Source organism: Bombina bombina, chromosome 6 (assembly GCF_027579735.1).
Source record: "Bombina bombina isolate aBomBom1 chromosome 6, aBomBom1.pri, whole genome shotgun sequence".
Taxonomy (NCBI): domain Eukaryota; kingdom Metazoa; phylum Chordata; class Amphibia; order Anura; family Bombinatoridae; genus Bombina; species Bombina bombina.
This window is the reverse complement of record NC_069504.1, coordinates 562484522-562510753: the sequence shown is the minus strand read 5'-3', so window position 1 is coordinate 562510753 and position 26232 is coordinate 562484522. Positions and strand designations below refer to the sequence as shown.

The 26232-nt window shown below is 40.1% G+C and overlaps 1 protein-coding gene across 1 annotated transcript in view; it reads right to left on the bottom strand.

The window, feature by feature from the left end:
• CGNL1 (cingulin like 1) overlaps nt 1–26232 on the bottom strand; it is a 309913-nt gene that overhangs the window by 114495 nt on the left and 169186 nt on the right. The window contains 2 exon segments of the mRNA XM_053717518.1: nt 6199–6217; nt 22892–22981. Coding sequence (XP_053573493.1) covers nt 6199–6217; nt 22892–22981 — 109 coding nt within the window.

The window sequence follows — 26232 nt, the reverse complement described above, 5'->3', positions numbered from 1 at the left end:
AATAATTAAAAAAGAAGTGAAAGAGACCTAAAAAATTTATTAGAAGGCACAAAGTCAGACAAAGCCTTTAAAATAGAATCAGAAAAATATTTCTTATAAATATTCTAAATATTTCTTGTACATAAGATGTAAGAATGGCAATAAAGCATAAATACTAATGGATTCTGCATGTAAAAGTATATCATAATAACTTATTACAAACCATAGCTAAAGATAAACATTTATAACATTTAAAATAAATGAACTTAGCTTTGGTAGAACTGAACTCAATTAAGCGTTTTTCCAGAAGTAGCTTTTGATCCAGGGTCAATCTGAGACATCTTGCAATATGTAATAGAAAAAACAACATATAAAGCAAAATTGATCAAATTCCTTAAATGACAGTTTCAGGAATGGGAAAAAAATGCCAATGAACAAGCTTCTAGCAACCAGAAGCAATAAACAATGAGACTTAAATAATGTGGAGACAATAATGACGCCCATATTTTTTAGCGCCAAAAAAAGACGCCCACATTATTTGGAGCCTAAATGCTTTTAGCGCCAAAAATGACGCCACATCCAGTAACGCCGACACTTTTGGCGCAAAAACGTCAAAAATGACGCAACTTCCGGTGACAAATACGACGCCGGAAATAACGTAGAAATTTTTTTGCGCCAAAAAAGTCCGCGCCAAGAATGACGCAATAAAATGAAGCATTTTCAGCCCCCGCAAGCCTAACAGCCCACAGGGAAAAAAAGTCAAATTTTAAGGTAAGAAAAAAATTTGATTATTCAAATGCATTATCCCAAATAATGAAACTGACTGTCTGAAATAAGGAATATTGAACATCCTGAATCAAGGCAAATAAATGTTTAAACACAAATATTTAGAACTTTATATAAAAGCGCCCAACCATAGCTTAGAGTGTCACAAAAATAAGACTTACTTACCCCAGGACACTCATCTACATGTAGTAGAAAGCCAAACCAGTACTGAAACGAGAATCAGTAGAGGTAATGGTATATAAGAGTATATCGTCGATCTGAAAAGGGAGGTAAGAGATGAATCTCTATGACCGATAACAGAGAACCTATGAAATAGACCCCGTAGAAGGAGATCATTGAATTCAAATAGGCAATACTCTCTTCACATCCCTCTGACATTCACTGCACGCTGAGAGGAAAACCGGGCTCCAACCTGCTGCGGAGCGCATATCAATGTAGAATCTAGCACAAACTTACTTCACCACCTCCACGGGAGGCAAAGTTTGTAAAACTGATTTGTGGGTGTGGTGATGGGTGTATTTATAGGCATTTTGAGGTTTGGGAAACTTTGCCCCTCCTGGTAGGAATGTATATCCCATACGTCACTAGCTCATGGACTCTTGCTAATTACATGAAAGAAAATTTGATTTAGCCCCTTAATGGCCAGCAACGTACCCTGTACATCACTGGTCTTTTTATAGTGGTTGCTTTTTTCATAGCACGGTCTCGCCATCAGCGGCGTGACCGCGCTATTTTTAGAAGCCAGCAGGATGGGAGGGTGCAATAGCTCGGTCTTGCTGCTCACGACAAAACCTGCACTATCATGAAAAAACTATCCCTTAACGAACAGCAACGTACAGGGTACATTGCAGTCGTTATGGGGTTAAAAGTGAATGCTCTCTCTGAATCATGAAAGTTGAATTTTGACTTTACTGTCCCTTTAAGGAACTGCAAAAGTAACGTTAATGTCCATTTAATTACTTTTTCTAGTTTAGGTGGTATAATCTATTTTTCCCACTTTTTGCTTTGATTAATTTTAATAATGCATTTGAAATTCTGTTTGTTTATATTTCCACCATTACTATTTTTAGACTGCACACAAGTGTGTCTGCACAATTAATGCACAGGGGTATGGTCATTTGAAAACACGATCAGATAAATACTTTCTTTGTTATGCTTTCTGTACCTACATTCAGAGTATTCACAAATACAGTATACATTTTTCCTCTCAGTTATTCTGCAAAGAGGAATTTTGAAGATAAAGGGAGAGGGAGAGATTGAAAGCTATTTTGAAGGTTCCATACTGCCAACTCTTATTACTCTTATTACAAACATAACAAAGGATGGGTATCCCTTTTGGACAATAAGGGCTACACGTAACTGCAGCACAGAAGCAGATTTTGAACTTGAGGCAAAAGAATTGAGACGAAGATTTAAAGAAAATGGCTATCCAAATAGACGTTTGAAGAAAGCTTACCAGAGAGTCAAGGCTCTAGAGAGATCCACATTACTTTTGGATAAGCAAAATAACACAATGAAGCCTGACCAACAACAATCAGAATAAAAGGAACTTTTGATGATAAAGAATAATGTGATTCGCAATATCTTTCAAAGACATTGGCATGTGCTCCAAGAGGATGATGATCTAATAGAGGTTATCACAGACAAAACAATAATAACAAATAGAGGATCTAAAAATTTGAAAGATATCCTAACAAACAACCGAGAACATGGTTGAAAGAGACCATAGGTTTCTTTAAATGTGGACGTTGTCAAGCACGCAAAAAAATGGCCCCACAAAAATCTTCACACACCCCAGAACAAATAAGAAATACGAAGTCTCAGACTTTCTGAACTGTAGATCGAGGAGAGTGATTTACGTTGCAATGTGCAAATGTCCCCTGATTTATGTAGGTGAAACATCCAGAGAGTTACGCACTAGAGTACTCAAACATATAGGAGACATAAAATGGAATCGCAATGAATACAGTACACAGAGGGAGCAAATATGATATCTCATTCCTTGCGATTGAACAACTGAAACTTAAAGGGAGAAGGGGAAATATCACGAAAATGCTCATGCAAAAAGAATGCAGATTGATTCATGAGTTACAATCTGCATCCCCCAAAGGCTTAAATTAAGCTATCTCCTACAAAAGTTTCCTATAGCCCTCACACAATTGTCCAAAAGGGACCAACACATTCATCTAAGAGATACTGACTTACACCACATGTATTTGGGATAATATGTGTACACATTTAAAAGCAACACACACTGTCAGATAAATCCACAAACTATGAGGTCTATGATATATAATTCTAATGCTAACACGAGCGGAAGTAAGGCTGAACAGAGAATATAACATTTTTTTATGTAATTAATGATAACCCTTTATTATAAGGAGATCAGAAAATGGAAATGATTCTGGTATATAAAAAACATAATTTATGCTTACCTGATAAATTCCTTTCTCCTGGAGTGTGATCAGTCCACGGGTCATCATTACTTCTGGGATACTGCTCCTCCCCAACAGGAAGTGCAAGAGGATTCACCCAGCAGAGCTGCCATATAGCTCCTCCCCTCTACGTCACCTCCAGTCATTCGACCAAGGACCAACGAGAAAGGAGAAGCCAAAGGGTGTAGTGGTGACTGGAGTATAATTTAAAAAATATTTACCTGCCGTAAAAAACAGGGCGGGCCGTGGACTGATCACACTACAGGAGAAAGGAATTTATCAGGTAAGCATAAATTATGTTTTCTCCTGTTAAGTGTGATCAGTCCACGGGTCATCATTACTTCTGGGATACCAATACCAAAGCAAAAGTACACGGATGACGGGAGGGACAGGCAGGCTCTTTATACAGAAGGAACCACTGCCTGAAGAACCTTTCTCCCAAAAATAGCCTCCGAAGAAGCAAAAGTGTCAAATTTGTAAAATTTGGAAAAAGTATGAAGCGAAGACCAAGTTGTAGCCTTGCAAATCTGTTCAACAGAGGCCTCATTCTTAAAGGCCCAAGTGGAAGCCACAGCTCTAGTGGAATGAGCTGTAATTCTTTCAGGAGGCTGCTGTCCAGCAGTCTCATAAGCTAAACGTATTATGCTACGAAGCCAAAAAGAGAGAGAGGTAGCAGAAGCTTTTTTTTTTTTTTTTTTTTTATAATAATTTTTTATTGAGGTTATTGGAAAAATTAACAATAGCAACTGAACAGACATCAATGTAATAATACATGAGTGTGATTACAGGCAATATAAAATAGACAGTACTACCGCAAATACAAATGATGCTAACCAATTAGGTACAAATGATCTCTACAAGAAGAGTAGTTGTCATCACAATAGAAGGTGTACTGAACATAAAAAAAAAAGTAAATCTTCTTTTACATTAGGCAGTGTTGCTTTATGCGTGGATATAAGAAGTCATAAGCTATGGTAGTTGTTATATAATACAAGTGTCTGAACATGAAACCTCAGTTTTTGTGTAATAGTAATAAAGATTCCCTGCTTTGCTCTGATGGTCGCTTTTGGACCTAAAAAGTCAAATGAGGAGAGGTGAGGGAAATTGGCTTTTGTATGACCACTTATGGGCCTTAGTAGTGGTTATGGGTGGGGGAGGCAGCGGGCAAGAGCCGCTCTAGATTGGTATAAGGAAGGGGATAGGGGGGGTAGGGGGCGTGTCCAGTTAGCAGTATCTGACTGTTTAAGTATAGGCGAAAAGATAGTGGGCCATCGTAAAATGGCTACTTGAGACTCTAGCAATATTTTCTGCAATCAATTTCTCCTGAGATAGTTAAGGCCGCTTCTGGGACTTACTTATGAACAGACTAAAGGATGGAAAGCATTTGAAGTGCTAACTCTTGGACCAGGGAGATATTGATGGGAGGTTAATTGCAAATATGACTGAGTAAAATATATAGTATAAAGTATACATAACTCTCCAACTAGGTGTTGATAGGCATTCAGTAAATATAGATTCACATACACACATTTATACATATATAAATACATATATATAACCACATATATATTAGTAATGATACATAGATCTTATTTCCAGACAAGAATAACGAATATAACATAAAAATATATTATTAGGACTTAGGCTGAATCTCGATTTGACGAGAAGAGAGTCTTAGGGGGTCAGTGGTATAGCTCAGTGAGGGGTTAATATCATAGCAAGTGACGGTATAACAGAAATAACTTAAGAGCAACATAGTCTTGCAAAAGACATATTTTTCTAAATTAGGATAAGCCTCCTAGCATATTCTGGCATGGGCGAGTTCACCATGTAAAAAGGTATTACCTGTCAATTTATCTGAATAACTGGCTAACCGTGCTACATATTTCTCCTAAGGGAGTTTAGCTGAGAAATTGTTACTAGCGATATGTGGTCAATCTTCATTAGAGTGCAAGAGTATACCATTGTTGCCCACTGTATGTTAACGTTATCTTTGTTCCTTATCACCAAAAGCAGGGATGCTCTAGGGAAGTAAAATATAACTATGGTGTATATAATAAGCACATTACAACAGAGACTTATATAAAATAAAAAAAAAAAAAAAAAAAAAAACAGGAGCTAGGTAAACAAAATAACTGTGTAACAATAAAGCTAGATCTGACTGGTGAGACTGGCATTCTGGGACCTGTTTGGGCATAGTTAATTTCTAGAAAAACATATTTTACACTATTAATAAAGGTCTGTAATGCTATGCCAAACTTAGTGTGGGTATTCTGGTAAAAGGCAATGAGAAACATCATATTGAAAGGAAATAAAACAAGTATACTCAAAATAATGCAGGAGAGAAGATGCAAACCTATATCAGTATATCAAAGCAAACAAAATTCCCTCTGAGCACAGAGTCCAGTACTTAGAGGCTGAGAAGCTATGAGATACAGAACGCTTAACTGTCGCCAAAACTCATATTAACACCTGAGCTTAGTTTCCAAAGACTGTTGGCTATTAATAGTTTCAGCCCATGAAACAAACTGAAGTACTGCATATCTCACCATGTTAGCGAATGTTAATGGACCTTACAATACAATTTGCTTAAAAGAGAAAAACAATTCAAACAAGTTAATAAACCTATGCAGAAACTTGACACAATACACAATATGCAGGTAGTTTGCTATGTCGTGTGGGGGTCTACTCTAGCCTACTCCTGACCTAGAGACAGTCTGCATGTCACCATTACCATCCAAGGTGCTGTATGAAGTAAGATCAAAGTCTCGAAACTGCACCATAAGTAAGTAGCACAGTTCAGGGGAGAACGGCCTTTTAATTACCCAGTCTCTGTTCCTTACAGTACTCCGAGGCCAAAGAACCACAGGCTCCATAGCTCTTCTGTAGGCGACAACCGCATCTCCCAAATGCAGGCTCATAGATATGGGAGCAGGACAAGGCTTAACCCCGATGTGCAGTTTAAAAGATCTTGAATACTGCAGGAGCTGTTGATTACCGGAACGGAGGCGTCTCACCTTAACTTCTGTGTTCATCTGACTCATCGCCGGCACATTATCTGCATCTAGAGGTAAACTGTCTGTGCAGGACCACAATTTAGGGTCGTCTTCAGCGCCTTTTGAGGCTTTAACGGGCTCCTCTGTCGCAGGTATAGAGAGCTGATCTATATGAGGTGCCTTCTCTTCCGGCTCTGTAGCGCTGACTCCATGGCTCAGAAGATGGCTGTTTTCAGCACGTGGGGGCAAATTTCTGATAATGCTTGTAAGGTCGTTAAATTGCGATGTAGCTTTGCGCTCCAACTCCTTCAGCAAAGTGAGGATATTAAAAGGAGGCTCCTCCATCATGGGTATTTGTAAGAGCAGCTTAACCCGGCTAGCTGGAAAGAACCGGGGGGGGGGGGGGGTTAGAGATGATAGTGGAATGTCTCAGTCCTTTAAGTTGGGCCAGAACAGATCAGTCTGAGTCTTGCAAAAGTAGGCTTATAGAAATAATGGTATCAGTCGACTCCAAATCTTCTACACAGTTAATATTGGAAAGTAGATTGCAGAGCGGACAGTTAGTTTAGAGATAATCGAAGAATTTTTGCCAGCAGAAGCTTTTTGACCTCTCCTCTGACCAGAGTAAACGACAAACAGGGAAGACGTTTGTCGAAAATCTTTAGTTGCCTGTAAATAAAATTTTAGGGCACGAACTACATCCAGATTGTGCAGAAGTCGTTCCTTCCTTGAAGAAGGATTTGGACACAAGGATGGAACAACAATCTCTTGATTGATATTCCTGTTAGTGACTACCTTGGGTAAGAACCCAGGTTTAGTACGCAGAACTACCTTATCCGAGTGAAAAATCAAATAAGGAGAATTACAATGTAAGGCTGATAACTCAGAGACTCTTCGAGCCGAGGAAATAGCCATTAAAAATAGAACTTTCCAAGATAACAACTTTATATCAATGGAATGAAGGGGTTCAAACGGAACGCCCTGTAAAACGTTAAGAACAAGGTTTAAACTTCATGGCGGAGCAACAGTTTTAAACACAGGCTTAATCCTGGCCAAAGCCTGACAAAAAGCCTGAACGTCTGGAACTTCTGACAGACGTTTGTGCAACAGAATGGACAGAGCTGAGATCTGTCCCTTTAAGGAACTAGCGGATAAACACTTTTCTAAACCTTCTTGTAGAAAAGACAATATCCTAGGAATCCTAACCTTACTCCAAGAGTAACCTTTGGATTCGCACCAATATAGGTATTTACGCCATATTTTATGGTAAATCTTTCTGGTAACAGGCTTCCTAGCCTGTATTAAGGTATCAATAACTGACTCAGAAAAACCACGTTTTGATAAAATCAAGCGTTCAATTTCCAAGCAGTCAGCTTCAGAGAAGTTAGATTTTGATGTTTGAAAGGACCCTGTATCAGAAGGTCCTGTTTCAGAGGTAGAGACCAAGGTGGACAGGATGACATGTCCACCAGATCTGCATACCAAGTCCTGCGTGGCCATGCAGGCGCTATTAGAATCACTGATGCTCTCTCCTGTTTGATTCTGGCAATCAATCGAGGAAGCATCGGGAAGGGTGGAAACACATAAGCCATCCTGAAGGTCCAAGGTGCTGTCAAGGCATCTATCAGAACCGCTCCCGGATCCCTGGATCTGGACCCGTAACGAGGAAGCTTGGCGTTCTGTCGAGACGCCATGAGATCTATCTCTGGTTTGCCCCAATGTCGAAGTATTTGGGCAAAGACCTCCGGATGAAGTTCCCACTCCCCCGGATGAAAAGTCTGACGACTTAAAAAATCCGCTTCCCAGTTCTCCACTCCCGGGATGTGGATTGCTGACAGGTGGCAAGAGTGAGACTCTGCCCAGCGAATTATCTTTGATACTTCCATCATTGCTAGGGAGCTTCTTGTCCCTCCCTGATGGTTGATGTAGGCTACAGTCGTGATGTTGTCCGACTGAAACCTGATGAACCCCCGAGTTGTCAACTGGGGCCAAGCCAGAAGGGCATTGAGAACTGCTCTCAATTCCAGAATGTTTATTGGTAGGAGACTCTCCTCCTGATTCCATTGTCCCTGAGCCTTCAGAGAATTCCAGACGGCGCCCCAACCTAGTAGGCTGGCGTCTGTTGTTACAATTGTCCAGTCTGGCCTGCTGAATGGCATCCCCCTGGACAGATGTGGCCGAGAAAGCCACCATAGAAGAGAATTTCTGGTCTCTTGATCCAGATTCAGAGAAGGGGACAAGTCTGAGTAATCCCCATTCCACTGACTTAGCATGCACAATTGCAGCGGTCTGAGGTGTAGGCGTGCAAAGGGTACTATGTCCATTGCCGCTACCATTAAGCCGATTACCTCCATGCATTGAGCCACTGACGGGTGTTGAATGGAATGAAGGACACGGCATGCACTTTGAAGTTTTGTTAACCTGTCTTCTGTCAGGTAAATTTTCATTTCTACAGAATCTATAAGAGTCCCCAGGAAGGGAACTCTTGTGAGTGGAAAGAGAGAACTCTTCTTTTCGTTCACCTTCCATCCATGCGACCTTAGAAATGCCAGTACTAACTCTGTATGAGACTTGGCAGTTTGAAAGCTTGAAGCTTGAATCAGAATGTCGTCTAGGTACGGAGCTACTGAAATTCCTCGCGGTCTTAGTACCGCCAGAAGAGCACCCAGAACCTTTGTGAAGATTCTTGGAGCCGTAGCCAATCCGAATGGAAGAGCTACAAAGTGGTAATGCCTGTCTAGAAAGGCAAACCTTAGATACCGGTAATGATCCTTGTGGATCGGAATGTGAAGGTAAGCATCTTTTAAGTCCACTGTGGTCATGTACTGACCCTTTTGGATCATGGGTAAAATTGTCTGAATAGTCTCCATTTTGAACGATGGAACTCTTAGGAATTTGTTTAGGATCTTTAAATCCAGGATTGGCCTGAAAGTTCCCTCTTTTTTGGGAACCACAAACAGATTTGAGTAAAACCCTTGTCCCTGTTCCGACCGTGGAACTGGATGGATTACTCCCATTAATAAAAGCTCTTGTACGCAGCGTAGAAACGCCTCTTTCTTTATTTGGTTTGTTGACAACCTTGACAGATGGTATCTCCCTTTTGGGGGAGACGATTTGAAGTCCAGAAGGTATCCCTGAGATATTATCTCTAGCTCCCAGGGATCCTGGACATCTCTTGCCCAAGCCTGGGCGAAGAGAGAAAGTCTGCCCCCCACTAGATCCGTTCCCGGATCGGGGGCCCTCAATTCATGCTGTTTTAGGGGCAGCAGCAGGTTTCCTGGCCTGCTTGCCCTTGTTCCAGGACTGGTTAGGTCTCCAGCCTTGTCTGTAGCGAGCAACAGATCCTTCTTGTTTTGGAGCAGAGGAAGTTGATGCTGCTCCTGCTTTGAAATTCCGAAAGGAACGAAAATTAGACTGTCTAGCCTTAGGTTTGGCTCTGTCTTGAGGCAGGGCATGGCCTTTACCTCCTGTAATGTCAGCGATAATTTCTTTCAATCCGGGCCCGAATAAGGTCTGCCCTTTGAAAGGTATATTAAGTAATTTAGACTTAGAAGTAACGTCAGCTGACCAGGATTTTAGCCACAGTGCTCTGCGCGTCTGAATGGCGAATCCGGAATTCTTAGCCGTAAGCTTAGTTAAATGTACTACGGCATCTGAAATAAATGAGTTAGCTAACTTAAGAGCTTTAAGCTTGTGTGTAATCTCATCTAATGGAGCTGATTCAAGTGTCTCTTCCAGAGACTCAAACCAAAATGCTGCTGCAGCCGTGACAGGCGCAATGCATGCAAGGGGTTGCAATATAAAACCTTGTTGAACAAACATTTTCTTAAGGTAACCCTCTAACTTTTTATCCATTGGATCTGAAAAGGCACAGCTATCCTCCACCGGGATAGTGGTACGCTTAGCTAAAGTAGAAACTGCTCCCTCCACCTTAGGGACCTTTTGCCATAAGTCCCGTGTGGTGGTGTCTATTGGAAACATCCTTCTAAATATCGGAGGGGGTGAGAACGGCACACCGGGTCTATCCCACTCCTTAGTAACAATTTCAGTAAGTCTCTTAGGTATAGGAAAAACGTCAGTACTCGACGGTACCGCAAAATATTTATCCAACCTACACATTTTCTCTGGTATTGCAACCGTGTTACAATCATTCAGAGCCGCTAACACCTCCCCTAGTAATACACGGAGGTTTTCCAGCTTAAATTTAAAATTTGAAATATCTGAATCCAATCTGTTTGGATCAGAACCGTCAGCCGCAGAATGAAGCTCTCCGTCCTCATGTTCTGCAAGTTGTGACGCAGTATCTGACATGGCCCTAACATTATCAGCGCACTCTGTTCTCACCCCAGAGTGATCACGCTTACCTCTTAGTTCTGGTAATTTAGCCAAAACTTCAGTCATAACAGTAGCCATATCCTGTAATGTGATTTGTAATGGCCGCCCAGATGTACTCGGCGCCACAATATCACGCACCTCCCGAGCGGGAGATGCAGGTACTGACACGTGAGGCGAGTTAGTCGGCATAACTCTCCCCTCGTTGTTTGGTGAAATGTGTTCAATTTGTACAGATTGACTTTTATTTAAAGTAGCATCAATGCAGTTAGTACATAAATTTCTATTGGGCTCCACTTTGGCATTAGCACATATAGCACAGATGTCTTCCTCTGAATCAGACATGTTTAACACACTAGCAAATAAACTAGCAACTTGGAAATACTTTTCAAGTAATTTACTATAATATGAAAACGTACTGTGCCTATAAGAAGCACAGAAAGAGTTATGACAGTTGAAAGTTAATAAACTGAAAGGTTATAGCATCAAATCTTTGTAAAAAACACAATTTTAGCAAAGGCTTGTTCCCATTAGCAAAGGATAACTAACCCTGATAGCAGAAAAAAAGTTACAGAAATAAACGTTTTTTATCACAGTCAACTACAATCTCACAGCTCTGCTGTGAGTGATTACCTCCCTCAAAACAAGTTTTGAAGACCCCTGAATTCTGTAGAGATGAACCGGATCATGCAGGAAATACAATGAGCTTCTGACTGAATTTTTTGATGCGTAGCAAAAGCGCCAAAAAAGGCCCCTCCCCCTCACACACAACAGTGAGAGAGATCAGTAAACTGTCATAACTTAAATAAAACAACTGCCAAGTGGAAAAAAATAGTGCCCAAAATATTTTATTCACCCAGTACCTCAGAAATGAAACGATTTTACATGCCAGCAAAAAACGTTTAACATAAATTAAGTGTTATTAAAAAGCCTGTTGCTAGTCCCTGCAAATTAGGCTAAAGTCTTATGCACACAGTATAATTCCAGTGAAGTGCCATTCCCCAGAATACTGAAGTGTAAAATATACATACATGACAGCCTGATACCAGTTGCTGCTACTGCATTTAAGGCTGAGTTTACATTATATCGGTATGGCAGAATTTTCTCATCAATTCCATTGTCAGAAAATAATAAGCTGCTACATACCTCTTTGCAGATTAATCTGCCCGCTGTCCCCTGATCTGAAGTTTACCTCTCCTCAGATGGCCGAGAAACAGCAATATGATCTTAACTACGCCGGCTAAAATCATAGTAAAAACTCAGGTAGATTCTTCTTCAAATTCTACCAGAGAAGGAATAACACACTCCGGTGCTATTATAAAATAACAAACTTTTGATTGAAGGTATAAAACTAAGTATAATCACCATAGTCCTCTCACACATCCTATCTAGTCGTTGGGTGCAAGAGAATGACTGGAGGTGACGTAGAGGGGAGGAGCTATATGGCAGCTCTGCTGGGTGAATCCTCTTGCACTTCCTGTTGGGGAGGAGCAATATCCCAGAAGTAATGATGACCCGTGGACTGATCACACTTAACAGGAGAAATTGCATACTCTTGTAGATTTTTGGGATATATAGACAATGAATTAAGTATTCATCATCATTACTTTGAATATAGATATTAAAGTACATTTAAGAATATCATGACATCCATAAAATAGAACAGTAAGTTGGAGTTTTCAAGATGATCTTGAAAAAGGCTCTGTTGCCGATACGCGTTGATCCGCCCTACAGCTACAGACAAACTTGGCACCCAGGACCGTTGTCTCTAACAGGAGGTTTGAAATAAGAAATACCTGTTAGTTATTGTACAGCGAGAGGAGCCACATACTGAAAAATATTTAAAGAAATGAGTGCGCGCACTTAATTTAAACAAGGAGACCCTCTGATTAGTCACAAAGAACCCACGTGACTCTATTGCCGAACCGGACAGCTGATATATTAAAACGCTGACAGGAAAAGTACAAATATACAGAGGAGCGTTTTTTATACATAAAGGCACTGTGTGACATCTCTAATTGGGAACTTTTTAAGGAACCACAAAAAAGGAAAGACTGTGGTTAAACACCTGCTAGGAAAAGCCCTCTAATTAAAGCTTGCAACACTGTGTTTAATAAGACACACACCACTTTTAAAAACACTTATTACAGACTATCAATACAAAAAAGGCTTATCATTGTTTTTTTACCATTGGTTCATACTGGTGTATGAAAGCTAACTATACTTACCAATCTGCAATGGTTTATTGTTACTGTATCAACCTATGCTAGGAAAAGCCCTCTAATTAAAGCTTGCAACACTGTGTTTAATAAGACACACGCCACTTTGAAACACCTGTTACAGACTATCAACACAGAAAAGGCCTATCATTGTTTTTACTACTGGTTCATACTGGTGTATGAAAGCTAACTACTCTTATCAATCTGCAGTGGTTTATTGTTACTGTATCAACCTATGCCTCTACTAGTTTTCACTTTATTGTATGTCCATCTTCTAACATATTAGTAGCTATTGGAGTCTTTTCAATCAGAATTGTAGTTTTAAATTAGAATTGTAGTTTTTAATGCATTTATAACACCGGTGTTATTAAGTTTTTAGAATCTAATTTTTTAGAACATTACTGTTTAATATTTTAACTGCTACTAAATGTCTGTAAGTAATTTTTATTTCTTAGTGTGAACTCATTTAATAAATTAACATTACTACATTAATCTGCTTACTATCCCTTTTTTCATTTTTAAATCAGGATCCATATTTTCTACTTAAAATTTAAAACTTGTGAGGAATCCCTAGTTCCCATTACTAATTTACTCACAACTATATTTATTTTTATGCACCCCAACTTTTCACTACAACAATTATCATCCCCACCGCACGTATACTATATACACAGAAGATCTACCTGGTGACAGAGTCACTTTAAACTTATACTGCTCTCACACTAATTTCACACCTATTTACTCTCACGATTGAATATAATCTTTTGCCCTACATAAACAAGGAGAAATTAGCATGTTTTAAATTTTATTAACACTTTCACTAAGTAGCTTTCTACGCAGCACACATTATATTATCACTGAAAAGATAGAAGATTATTATACTATTTTATTTTATTTTTATCATCCCACCTGAACCTTATATTATTGGTATTCTCTACCCTAACTAAAAGATTAACACTTTCATTAACACTTTCACCAAGTAGCTTTCTACGCAGCACACATTGTATTATCACTGCAAAGATAGAAGATTATTATACTAATTTATTTTATCATCACACCTTGAACCTCATATTATTGGTATTCTCTACCCCAACTAAAAGATAGAAGATTATTATATTATATTATTTTATTGTATTTTACCACCACACTTCATATAAGATTTAATATTGGTATTCTCTACCCCAACTAAATATAAATTAATGCAAAGGTCTTAGTTATATACATTTCCAGATTGCGGTTCAGCGCCCCTTCCTACCCCACTATAATCTCTTTTATTCAAAAACTTTTGGTGTAGTCACTTGTGAGAAGACTACACTAGTGAAGGAGGCTATATCTGGAGTGAGTTAGTTCAAATTACACTATCTATAGTAAGTTGGAGCATAGCTAGGATGGATGATACATAATGAACTGTTAAGTTTGCACATTGTGTTGCATGGAATTACATAACAACCATGGTACTAAACCTTAATCAAGATACGATGGACCAAATTAATTTTGACACACGTTTCTGATTTATATATATATTCTAGCAAACTAAATAAAGTGCTAAGTATCATTATATAAATCTAATTTACTAGAATATAGGCTCCATACACCCTAATGCTTCTAACATGAACTTGACAGTTGACACTTCATAGAGATTTTTTGCTGATTTGACATATATGCGAGTACACAATTATCCATATTACAACCAGGCTTAATTAGATGAACGTCAACTATAGAGTTAATATCTAATATATTCAGAATAAGCTAACTTTTCCTTTTGGGTGAACTAAAGCAGCATCCCAAGTGGGTATGATAGCCAATCAAAGGCTGTGAGAATTTGAGTAAAACACTCTGAATAAAAAGCCCTCAAATATTTAATGCTGATTACTTTAATCTCAACCAAGATCAATATTTTACTTGCGGTATATTATCACACATAACTTTCCGTGATCCTTACTACTATAACCGCTATGCGGTAAACACTTCTGCATTTGAATGCCGTTATCTAGGCAACAGGGAGCTATATACAGCAGAGATAAATGCTGGGCCGGCCCTATGCCCTGACAAAGTCACGTATTAGTGATGGAAACACGTTGGTGGGCGGGCCAGTGGGAGTCTGTTTGATAACACAGTGGATACGGATACATATTAACTATCTTAGTTCGGATTTTGTTACTCAGTTTCTCGTTTTTATTTAAAGGGACACTGAACCCACATTTTTTCTTTCGGGATTCCGATAGAGCATAAAATTTTAAGCAATTTTCTCATTTACTACAATTATCAAATGTTCTTCATTCTCTTGGCATGTTTATTTGAAATGCAAGAAACAGAATTTATGCTTACCTGATAAATTACTTTCTCTTGCGGTGTATCCAGTCCACGGATTCATCCTTACTTGTGGGATATTCTCATTCCCTACAGGAAGTGGCAAAGAGAACACACAGTAGAGCTGTCCATATAGCTCCCCCTCTGGCTCCGCCCCCCAGTCATTCGACCGACGGTTAGGAGAAAAAGGAGAAACCATAGGGTGCAGTGGTGACTGTAGTTTAAACAATAATTTTTAATCTGACTTAATTGCCAGGGCGGGCCGCAAGAGAAAGTAATTTATCAGGTAAGCATAAATTCTGTTCTCTCTTGCAAGGTGTATCCAGTCCATGGATTCATCCTTACTTGTGGGATACCAATACCAAAGCTTTAGGACACGGATGAAGGGAGGGAAGAAGGGAGGGAACAAGACAGGTAACCTAAACGGAAGGCACCACTGCTTGCAAAACCTCTCTCCCAAAAATAGCCTCCGAAGAAGCATGCAGTGAAGACCAAGTCGCTGCCTTACAAATCTGTTCAACAGAAGCCTCATTCTTGAAGGCCCAAGTGGAAGCAATAGCTCTGGTGGAATGAGCTGTAATTTGTTCAGGAGGCTGCTGCCCAGCAGTCTCATAAGCCAATCGGATGATGCTTTTCAACCAGAAGGAAAGAGAGGTAGCAGTCGCTTTCTGACCTCTCCTCTTACCAGAATAAACAACAAACAAAGATGATGTTTGTCTGAAATCCTTAGTTGCTTGTAAATAGAATTTCAAAGCACAAACCACATAAAGATTGTGTAAAAGCCGTTCCTTCTTAGAAGCTGGATTAGGACACAGGGAAGGAACAACGATTTCCTGGTTAATGTTCTTATTAGAAACAACTTTAGGAAGAAAACCAGGTTTGGTACGTAAAACTACCTTATCTGCATGGAACACCAGATAGGGTGAATTACACTGCAAAGCAGACAATTCAGAAACTCTTCGAGCAGAAGATATAGCTACCAAGATAATAACTTAATATCTATGGAATGTAAAGGTTCAAACGGAACCCCTTGAAGAACTGAAAGAACTAAATTTAGACTCCATGGAGGAGCCACAGGTTTATAGACAGGCTTGATTCTGACTAACGCCTGTGTAAACGCTTGAACATCTGGTACTTCTGCCAGACGCTTGTGTAAAAGGATAGACAGAGCGGATATCTGCCCCTTTAAGGAAGTAGCTGATAAACCTTTCTCCAATCCTTCTTGGAGAAAAGACAATATCCTTGGAATCCTAATTTTACTCCACGAGTAACCCTTGGATTCACACCAGCAAAGATATTTCCGCCATATCTTATGGTAAATTTTCCTGGTGACAGGTTTTCTAGCCTGGATCAGAGTATCTATGAATGATTCAGAGAACCCACGCTTGGATAGAATTAAGCGTTCAATCTCCAAGCAGTAAGATGCAGAGAAACTAGATTTGGATGCTTCAATGGACCCTGTATTAGAAGATCCTGCCTCATTGGCAGTGTCTATGGTGGAACAGATGACATGTCCACTAGGTCTGCATACCAAGTCCTGCATGGCCACGCAGGCGCTATCAGAATTACCGAGGCCTTCTCCTGTTTGATTCTGGCTATCAGCCGAGGGAGAAGGGGAAACGGTGGAAAGACATAGGCCAGATTGAAGGACCAAGGCGCTACTAGAGCATCTATCAACGCCGCCTTGGGGTCCCTGGACCCGTAAAGAGGAAGTTTGGAGTTCTGACGGGACGCCATCAGATCCAACTCTGGAATGCCCCAAAGCTGAGTCAGCTGAGCAAATACCTCTGGGTGGAGTTCCCACTCCCCCGGGTGAAAAGTCTGACGACTTAGGAAATCCGCTTCCCAGTTGTCTACTCCTGGGATGTGAATTGCAGATAGGTGGCAGGAGTGATCCTCCGCCCACCTGATTATTTTGGTTACTTCCTTCATCGCTAAGGAACTCTTTGTTCCTCCCAGATGATTGATGTATGCTACAGTCGTGATGTTGTCCGACTGAAATCTGATGAACTTGGCCGCCGCTAGCTGAGGCCAAGCCTGGAGCGTATTGAATATCGCTCTCAGCTCCAAAATGTTTATCGGGAGAAGAGACTCTTCCCGAGACCATAGGCCCTGAGCTTTCAGGGAGCGCCAGACCGCGCCCCAGCCTAACAGACTGGCATCGGTCGTTACGATGATCCACTCTGGTCTGCGGAAGCACATTCCCTGAGACAGGTGATCCTGAGACAACCACCAGAGAAGATAATCTCTGGTTTTCTGGTCCAGTTGGATTTGAGGAGACAAATCTGCATAATCCCCATTCCACTGTTTGAGCCTGCATAATTGCAGTGGCCTGAGATGAATTCGAGCAAAAGGGACTACGTCCATTGCTGGTACCATTAATCCGATTACCTCCATGCACTGAGCTACAGATGGCCGAGGAATGGAATGAAGAGCTCGGCAAGTGCTTAGAAGCTTTAACCTTCTGACCTCCGTCAGAAATATTTTCATTTCTACCGAGTCTATTAATGTTCCCAGGAAGGGAACCCTTGTGAGCGGGGACAGAGAACTTTTTTCGGTGTTCACCTTCCACCCGTGAGACCTTAGGAAGGCCACAACAATATCCGTATGAGCCTTGGCTCTGGGAAAAGACGACGCCTGTATTAAGATGTCGTCCAGATAGGGTGCTACAGCAATGCCCCGCGGTCTTAGTACCGCTCGAAGGGACTCTAGCACCTTTGTGAAAATTCTTGGAGCGGTGGCTAACCCGAAGGGAAGGGCCACGAACTGGTAATGCTTTTCCAGAAAGGCGAACCTTAGGAACTGATGCTGATCTTTGTGGATAGGAATATGAAGGTACGCATCCTTTAGATCCACGGTAGTCATATATTGACCTTCCTGGATCATCGGTAAGATTGTCCGAATGGTCTCCATCTTGAAGGATGGAACTCTGAGGAATTTGTTTAGAATTTTTAGATCCAGGATTGGTCTGAAAGTTCCTTCCTTTTTGGGAACCACAAACAGGTTTGAGTAAAAACCCAGTCCTTGTTCTGTAATTGGAACTGGACATATCACTCCCATCTTGATTAGATCTTCTACACAGCGTAAGAACGCCTCTTTCTTTGTCTGGTCTGAATAAAAACCCAGTCCTTGTTCTGTAATTGGAACTGGACATATCACTCCCATCTTGATTAGATCTTCTACACAGCGTAAGAACGCCTCTTTCTTTGTCTGGTCTGTAGACAGACGAGAAATGTGGAACCTTCCCCTTGGAGGAAAGTCCTTGAATTCTAGAAGATATCCCTGAGCAACTATCTCTAATGCCCAGGGATTGTGAACATCTCTTGCCCAAGCCTGAGCAAAGAGAGAGAGTCTGCCCCCTACCAGATTCGGTCCCGGATCGGGGGCTACCCCTTCATGCTGTCTTAGTAGCAGCTGCAGGCTTCTTGGCCTGTTTACCCTTGTTCCAGCCCTGCAAAGGCTTCCAGGTTGCCTTGGGCTGTGGAGAGTTACCCTCTTGCTTTGCGGTCACAGAGGTTGAAGCAGGACCGCTCCTGAAGTTGCGAAAGGAACGAAAATTAGCCTTGTTTTTAGCCTTAAAAGGCCTATCTTGCGGGAGGGCATGGCCCTTTCCCCCAGTGATATCCGAAATAATCTCTTTCAACTCGGGCCCGAAAAGGGTCTTTCCCTTGAAAGGGATATTCAGTAACTTAGTCTTAGACGACACATCGGCCGACCATGATTTAAGCCAGAGCGCTCTGCGCGCCATGATGGCAAAACCAGAATTTTTCGCCGCTAACAGCTAATTGCAAAGCGGCATCTGTTATAAAAGAATTAGCCAGCTTTAGAGCCTTAATTCTACCCATAATTTCGTCATATGAGGTCTCCGTCTGGAGCGACTCCTCCAGCGCCTCAAACCAAAAAGCCGCTGCAGTAGTCACAGGAATAATGCAGGCAATAGGTTGGAGAAGGAAACCTTGTTGAACAAATATTTTTAATCCATAGGATCTTTGAAAGCACAACTGTCTTCAATTGGTATGGTTGTGCGCTTGGCAAGTGTTGAAATTGCCCCCTCTACCTTAGGGATCGTCTGCCACGCGTCCCGCCTGGGATCAGTTATAGGGAACATTTTCTTAAAGATAGGGGGGGAAACAAAGGGTACACCTGGTCTCTCCTACTCCCTATCCACAATATCCGCCAGCCTCTTCGGGATCGGAAACGCATCAGTGTATACAGGGACTTCTAGGAATTTGTCCATTTTACACAATTTCTCTGGGACCACATGGGGTCGCAATCGTCCAGCGTAGCGAATACCTCCTTAAGCAGTACGCGGAGGTGTTCCAGCTTAAATTTAAACGCTAAGGAATCTGATTCTGCCCGCTGAGAAACCTTTCCTGTATCAGAAATTTCTCCCTCGGACAGCACATCCCTCACCGTCACTTCAGAGTGTTGTGAGGGTACCACAGATAAACCTTCCAAAGCTTCTGATTGCTCATACTCTTCTTAAAACTGTTCTTAAAACTGAGCTATCACGCTTTTTAGGAAAAACTGGCAGTTTGGATAAAAATGCTGCAAGGGAATTATCCATGACTGCTGCTAATTGTTGTAATGTAATAGGGGCCAATGCGCTAGAGGTACTAGGCATCGCTTGCGCGGGCGTAACTGGTGTCGACACATGGGGAGAGGAAGGTGGGCTATCCTCGTTACCTTCTGTTAAAGAATCATCTTGGGCTACATTTTTAAGTGAAACAACGTTATCTTTAAAAATGCATAGATACATTAGCACACTTAAAACACAAATGTAAAGGGGGTTCCACCATGGCTACTAAACACATAGAGCAACGTCTATCTGTAGGCTCAGACATGTTAAACAGACTTAGATAGCACTCAAAGACTGAAAAATACAATTTGAGAAAAAAACGGTACTGTGCCTTTAAATAATAAAAGCGCACACTTTTTTACTAAATCTTCAAAAATGATCCAATCTTTCTGAAAATTTAACCACACTATCTTAATGCTTTGGAATGATTGCACAGCAAATATCAAGCCAATTAACCCCTTAATGCCCGAACCGAAGCAACCTAAAGCTGACAACCGGTTAGCAAACTACAGCACCATGCCACAGCAATCTGCTGTGGCCCTACCTTGCCCCTGGGGATTAGTTTGATGAGAAATAAGCCTCTATGAAGTCCTCAAGTAGTATTAGGACCCTCCACGTGAAGCTGCATGAAGCTGTCTGCAATATGAACTGCGCAACTGAGGCGCGAAATTTAGGCCCCCTCCCTCTCCACTCCGGAGTTGTGGGGCCTTCAAAACCCTAAATAGGTGCCTAAAATTCTGCCATGTGGAATAAAACCCCAAATAACACTCCAAAAGTGATAAAAACTTGTATAATAATTATATTTTCACTATAAATAATCGATTGCCCGTTAACAGTGTCCACCAGTCATTGAGCCCTGTTAATTAAGCCTTCCTTCTATACTGAGTCTCAGAATATGGCTTACCTTCCCCACATGGGGATTCTTGTCAGTCTTCTAGCATTACTAAGTCTTGACTAGAAAAAGATGACTGAACATACCTTATAGCAGTTAAGCCTGCAAACTGTTCCCCCCAACTGAAGTTCTCTGGTACTCCTCAGTCCTATGTGGGAACAGCAGTGGATTTTAGTTACAACATGCTAAAATCATTTTCCTCTCAGCAGAATTCTTCATCACTTTCTGCTAGAGAGTAAATAGTACAAACCGGCACTATTTAAAAATAACAAACTTTTGATTGAAGATATAAAAAACTACAAATCTAACACCACATTCACTTTACCCTCCCGTGGAGATGCTACTTGTTAGAGCGGCAAAGAGAATGACTGGGGGCGGAGCCGAAGGGGGAGCTATATGGACAGCTCTGCTGTGTGTTCTGTTTGCCACTTCCTGTAGGGAATGAGAATATCCCACAAGTAAGGATGAATCCGTGGACTGGATACACCTTGCAAGAGAAATCAGAGTTTAGATGCCGTTTTTTTAGAATAAAGATAGCAAGAGAACGGAGAAAAATTGATAATAGGAGTAAATTGGAAAGTTGCTTAAAATAGTATGCTCTATCTGAATCACAAAAGAAAAAAATTGGGTTCAATGTCCCTTTAACAGCCTCCTTGTTAGGCTTTATGGATAAGCAATCCTGATTACTGGTTTGGTAGAATTAGGAGAAACAAAACTGAGCACATTAACCCTATATAGGGAACTATTAAGATATATGTATATGTGAATGGTGGATTAACAATAGGGATTGAGATAGCAATCGTCTGACTTTGTTAAATCAAAGCAGTGCGCAGGCAGGAGGATGCCTTTGAGCGCATAGTGTGTCTGATACTTGAATGCATGACTGCTGATTCTCCCTATTTCCCTATATCTGTTTACACCTCTACATCTCTCTCCCCTGGCCACGTGGCCTATTTGTTTTTAATCTCTTATTGGAGTATTATGGATTAAAGAGGTGGTTGTGTTGTTACCCATCTCGGATATCTCGAATTAGAGTAATTTTTTGTCTGTCTGCATATATGTTAAATAAAGTGTTAAGGTTTTAATTAATTTGATATACATTTCAGTGTTTAATTCAACACTTGGCTTAAATGCCACAAATCTCCTAATCTCCCCCAATCCCTTTATGGTTATTACAAACATAATATGCAAGTTACAGCATTTCACATTAGTGACTACTGAAGTATTTAATTTGATGCTACTAAAAGAATAATCATTGAGATTAAAATATTCTCAGTTATTTTAGTTTTATTAGGAGTCATAAAAAAAATAGACGACTACACCTTACAATCGAGCCTACATTTTTTAATAGGTAGATATGAATTGCTCTGCTGAACCTTTAGGGGAATTTCAAGAGAAATCTGGTTCTACAAAAAGAGTTGGACAATAATTAGAACTTAAAGGGCTTGATTTATCAAAGGCTTTAGGTATCTTAATAAATGTAAAATAGTAGATACATATATGATTAGCCATTTATTCAAATCAATATATAACAAAACAACAATCTACGTAAAGGGACATGAAAGTCAGCATTAATGTTTAAAGGGATACTTAAATGAGCTAACTAAAGAAAAGGTGAGAAGGCTAGTCATTGACATTATGTTAGTTAGTATAAATCAGAAGCCAGTAAGGGGCAGATATGTAGTCAGGCTAGCTTTGAGAAGCCAGTAGGGTGCATTTCAAATTCTTAGAATCAAACATCCTCCATTTTCAGAGCAAATAAAAGTAAATTGCAAAAGCTGTTTTACCACTCAAAGCTAAACACTGTATATTGAAATATCAAGGTGTTTACTGTCCCTTTAACGATTCCGACTGAGCTGCAAATTTAAACAATTTCCCAAATTACTTATATTTTCAAAATTCCCCTCTCTTCGTTTCCTTTGTTGACCTTGGCACTTTCTCTTGACAGCTTAGGTAGGTTCCATTTCTCTTGAGCGATGTTTTGGTAGGATTGTTAGAAATGTTGCCAATACTGCTACGGTATAGGATAATGATGATTATTATTAGGTTTATTTGTAATTACTGCAGTGATATACAGAGATACAACGAATACAGACAAATCAGGGCCTAGAGAATAATTGCATGCTCCTGCACCTACTGTACCTATGTATTTTGTTATGGAAATGAGCCAAGTTTCAAAAAAGGAGACCACGAGAAAGTAGCAAATAATTTTTGGTGCATTCCCAATCAACCTTTTAGAGGAATGTTATTGTACTATATGGGGATTCAAATAGCAAATTATATATGTATCTACTATTTTCCATTCACTAACACACCCTAAATACATCCTATATTCTGATAATATCTAAAATAAACCAACTTACCTGTTCCCTGCATCTTCCTATTCTCTCCAACAGTAGATCAGAATTATTCTTTTCTTCATCAAGCTCCATCTCTAGCTGAGATACTTTGTCCTAAATAAAATGTAAAAAAATATATTTAAATTTGCCTTGAATTGCATATTCTTTCAAAGTTCTTGCTTAAAACCATGGGCAAAATGTAAATGTGATTTGAAATGACTTAAAGGGACACTAAACAAATGCTAGATAGAATGATGCATTCAAAGAAAAAATTAGTCACAGATGTATTTTTTAAAGTTTCATTAGCTTTTTAAATATTAGCAAAATAAGTGTAAAGTGTTTGTGTTGTGTCTATAAAGTAATGGGAGCTGCCATGTTGTAATTGGAGACAGTCCAAGACAGTTTGTTTTATACAGTAAGCTGAAAGACAACTAAAAATATATATATATATATATATATATATATATATATATATACCAGATAATGTCCTTTCTTTCCTGACAGGGAGAGTCCACGACTTCATTCCTTACTGTTGTGAAATACAACAACTGGCCACCAGGAGGAGGCAAAGACACCCTAGCCAAAGGCTTAAATATCCCTCCCACTTCCCCTATCCTCCCGGTCATTCAGCCGAGGGAACAAGGAAAAGTAGGAGAAACATCAGGGTATAAAGGTGCAAAAATAAAAAATAAACAGGGAGCCGCCCAAATCAAAATATCATACGGGCAGGGTCATGAACTCTCCCTGCCAGGAAAGAAAGGAATTTATCTGGTAAGCATAAATTTTGTTTTTTTTCCATAAGGCTTCCAAAGTTATATTGTCTGCTTGCAATCTGATAAACTGGGATGAACCAAGAAGGGGCCAAGCCTTCAGGGCATTGAAGATTGCCTGGAGTTCCAAGACATTGATTGGAAGAGAGGAGGACTCCTGAGTCCACAGCCCTTGTGCCCTCCTGGCATCCCAAACGGCTCCCCAGCCGGATAGACTTGCACTAGTAGTCACAATCTCCCAGGACAGTCTCAAGAAGCATGTGCCTTGGGACAGGTGATCTTGACAGAGCCACCTAGGGAGCAAATCTCTCGACAGGCTGTCCATTACTATCTGTTGGGACAGATCGGAATGGTCGCCGTTCCATTACCTCAGCATGCATAGCTGTAAGGGTCTGAGATGGAATCTGGCAAAGGGAATGATGTCCATACATGATACCATGAGTCCAATCACCTCCATACACTGGGATACTGAAGGTCTCAAGGAGGCCTGGAGGGCAAAACATGCAGATGTTAGCTGGCAACGTCTCTGATCGGTTAGAAAGATATTCATGGATATAGAGTATCACCGTGGAAATTCACCCTGGTATTTGGAGTAAGAGAACTCTTTTCCAAGTTTAGCAAAAACAAAACAAAACAAGAGAGGCGAAGGGACCAACACTTGAAAGAAAGACTACATATGTAGCTCTCAAGGGGTTAATGTATGGTAGATAAACAAATATTTATTTGACCGAAAATAGACAACAGAGAGGGATAACTGAACTCAAAAAGTGAACAGTTGCTGCTCAGTGCTTTAAAACATAACTTTTATTTATGAAAATTCCGATTATCCTAATATTTTGAAGGTATAATCTAGATTTTATTAAAGACACAGACGAGTATTTTTGCATTCTCTCTTTTTACTACTCAATGCAGCTTTTAAAAGTACATAATGACATAAACAAACATAATAAAACAGCATAGAAAACAGATAACCACAATAAGTAGCTAAAGATAGAGCTAACTTATAACTCCAAGAAAAAAGTGACCAATCAGAGAAGGAATAGTGACCATAAACTGTCCAATAAGCATCCAGACTTCCTCTTTCTTGACTGATGCTCACCAATGGAAAAAATTTTAGAACTAGTAACAGTCGAAAAAGTCCCAAACAGAACAAAACATATGCATAACAGTTGAAAGTTTGATTGAAGGGAAACTTGTGAGATAAGAACTTGATTGCAGCAGATGACTTGGATCTAAGGGTACTTGCCAGGTGAAAATCCTCTTGAACAGAAGGTACAAATCCCGATTTAAGGAAAGGATTTCCTTCAGATGGAAACTGTCGAAATAAGAAAAAAATAAGTAATAATAACAATATAAAAGAATTCTTAATGGGAGGGTATCAAACATAATTGAGGTGGGAAAATACTCGTCTCTGTGTCTTTAATAAAATCTAGATTATACCTTCAAAATATTAGGATAATCGGAATTTTATTACAAGACCAGAGACTCCTATTTTTGCAAGTTTAAAGCACATTAATCCTAGCATAAACCATTTAAGAAAATAAGTTAAGTGAGGCATGTTGAATGGGTCTGAAATAAAATTGTTTAAAGGTAGAGTCTGAAGACCAATCTGCAGCATCCAAAATCCGCTGAAGCGGAGCAGACTTCAAAAAGGCTTTAGAAGCAGCAGAACCTCTAACTGAATGGGCTGAGAAAGAAATATCGATCCCAGCTTCTTTCATGACCCATTTAACCCATCTCGCTATGGAAGTAGAGGATACGGCAGCATGAGGGGGAATAAAGGAAATTAAAAGTTAGTTCTTAGAAGGTTTTCTAAAAGGTAAAGTTCTGGATTCATAAGATTTCAAACATTCAACCACACAAAGGGAAGGTTCAGAAGGAAGGTAAGGGTAAAAGATAGATGTGGAAAGGGTTTTAGTTCTTCGTGAAATGAAAAAGGTAACACCCTCCGGAGAGAAGCGTTTAGAATTCCAATCTAGGGCTAACGTCAGAAACTCTTCTGAAAGAAATTAGGCAAAGAAGAGTGGCGAGTTTAGCTGTGAGTTGTTAAAAAGATAATGAGGCATTATGTGGCCAAGACTTAAGAAGGGAAAAAATTAAGTCCACATCCCAGAAAAATTCATGTTTAGGAACTGGAGGTCGTTTTAGTCTCATGGCTTTGAGGATCCTACAAACTAAAGGATGTTTACCTACAGAAACATTATTAACCAAATTATGTCTAGCAGAAATTGCTGAGCGATGTACATTGATAGTTCTATATGCTAAACCTAAATCAAAAAGGTGTGATAAATAATTAATAATGTCAGTTAAATCTGAAGAAATGGGATCCAGATTCCTTTGCAAGCACCAGCTAGACCATTTAGACCAAGCGGCAAAGTAGCATCTACGAGTGCCCGGGGCCCAAGATTCCTGAAAGAGGGATCTTGCTCCAGCCGAAAGGCCTCGGAGAGCCCAGGGTCCCCTGAGATCGTCCATGCTACCAGGAGAAGAGAACCTTGAAGGACTAGATCGTGATAATTGCCCTCTGGATCCGTAAGAAGATGGGAAAGACAAGGAAGAAGAATCGGGAGATCGATGGACATTTCCAGAAGGGAT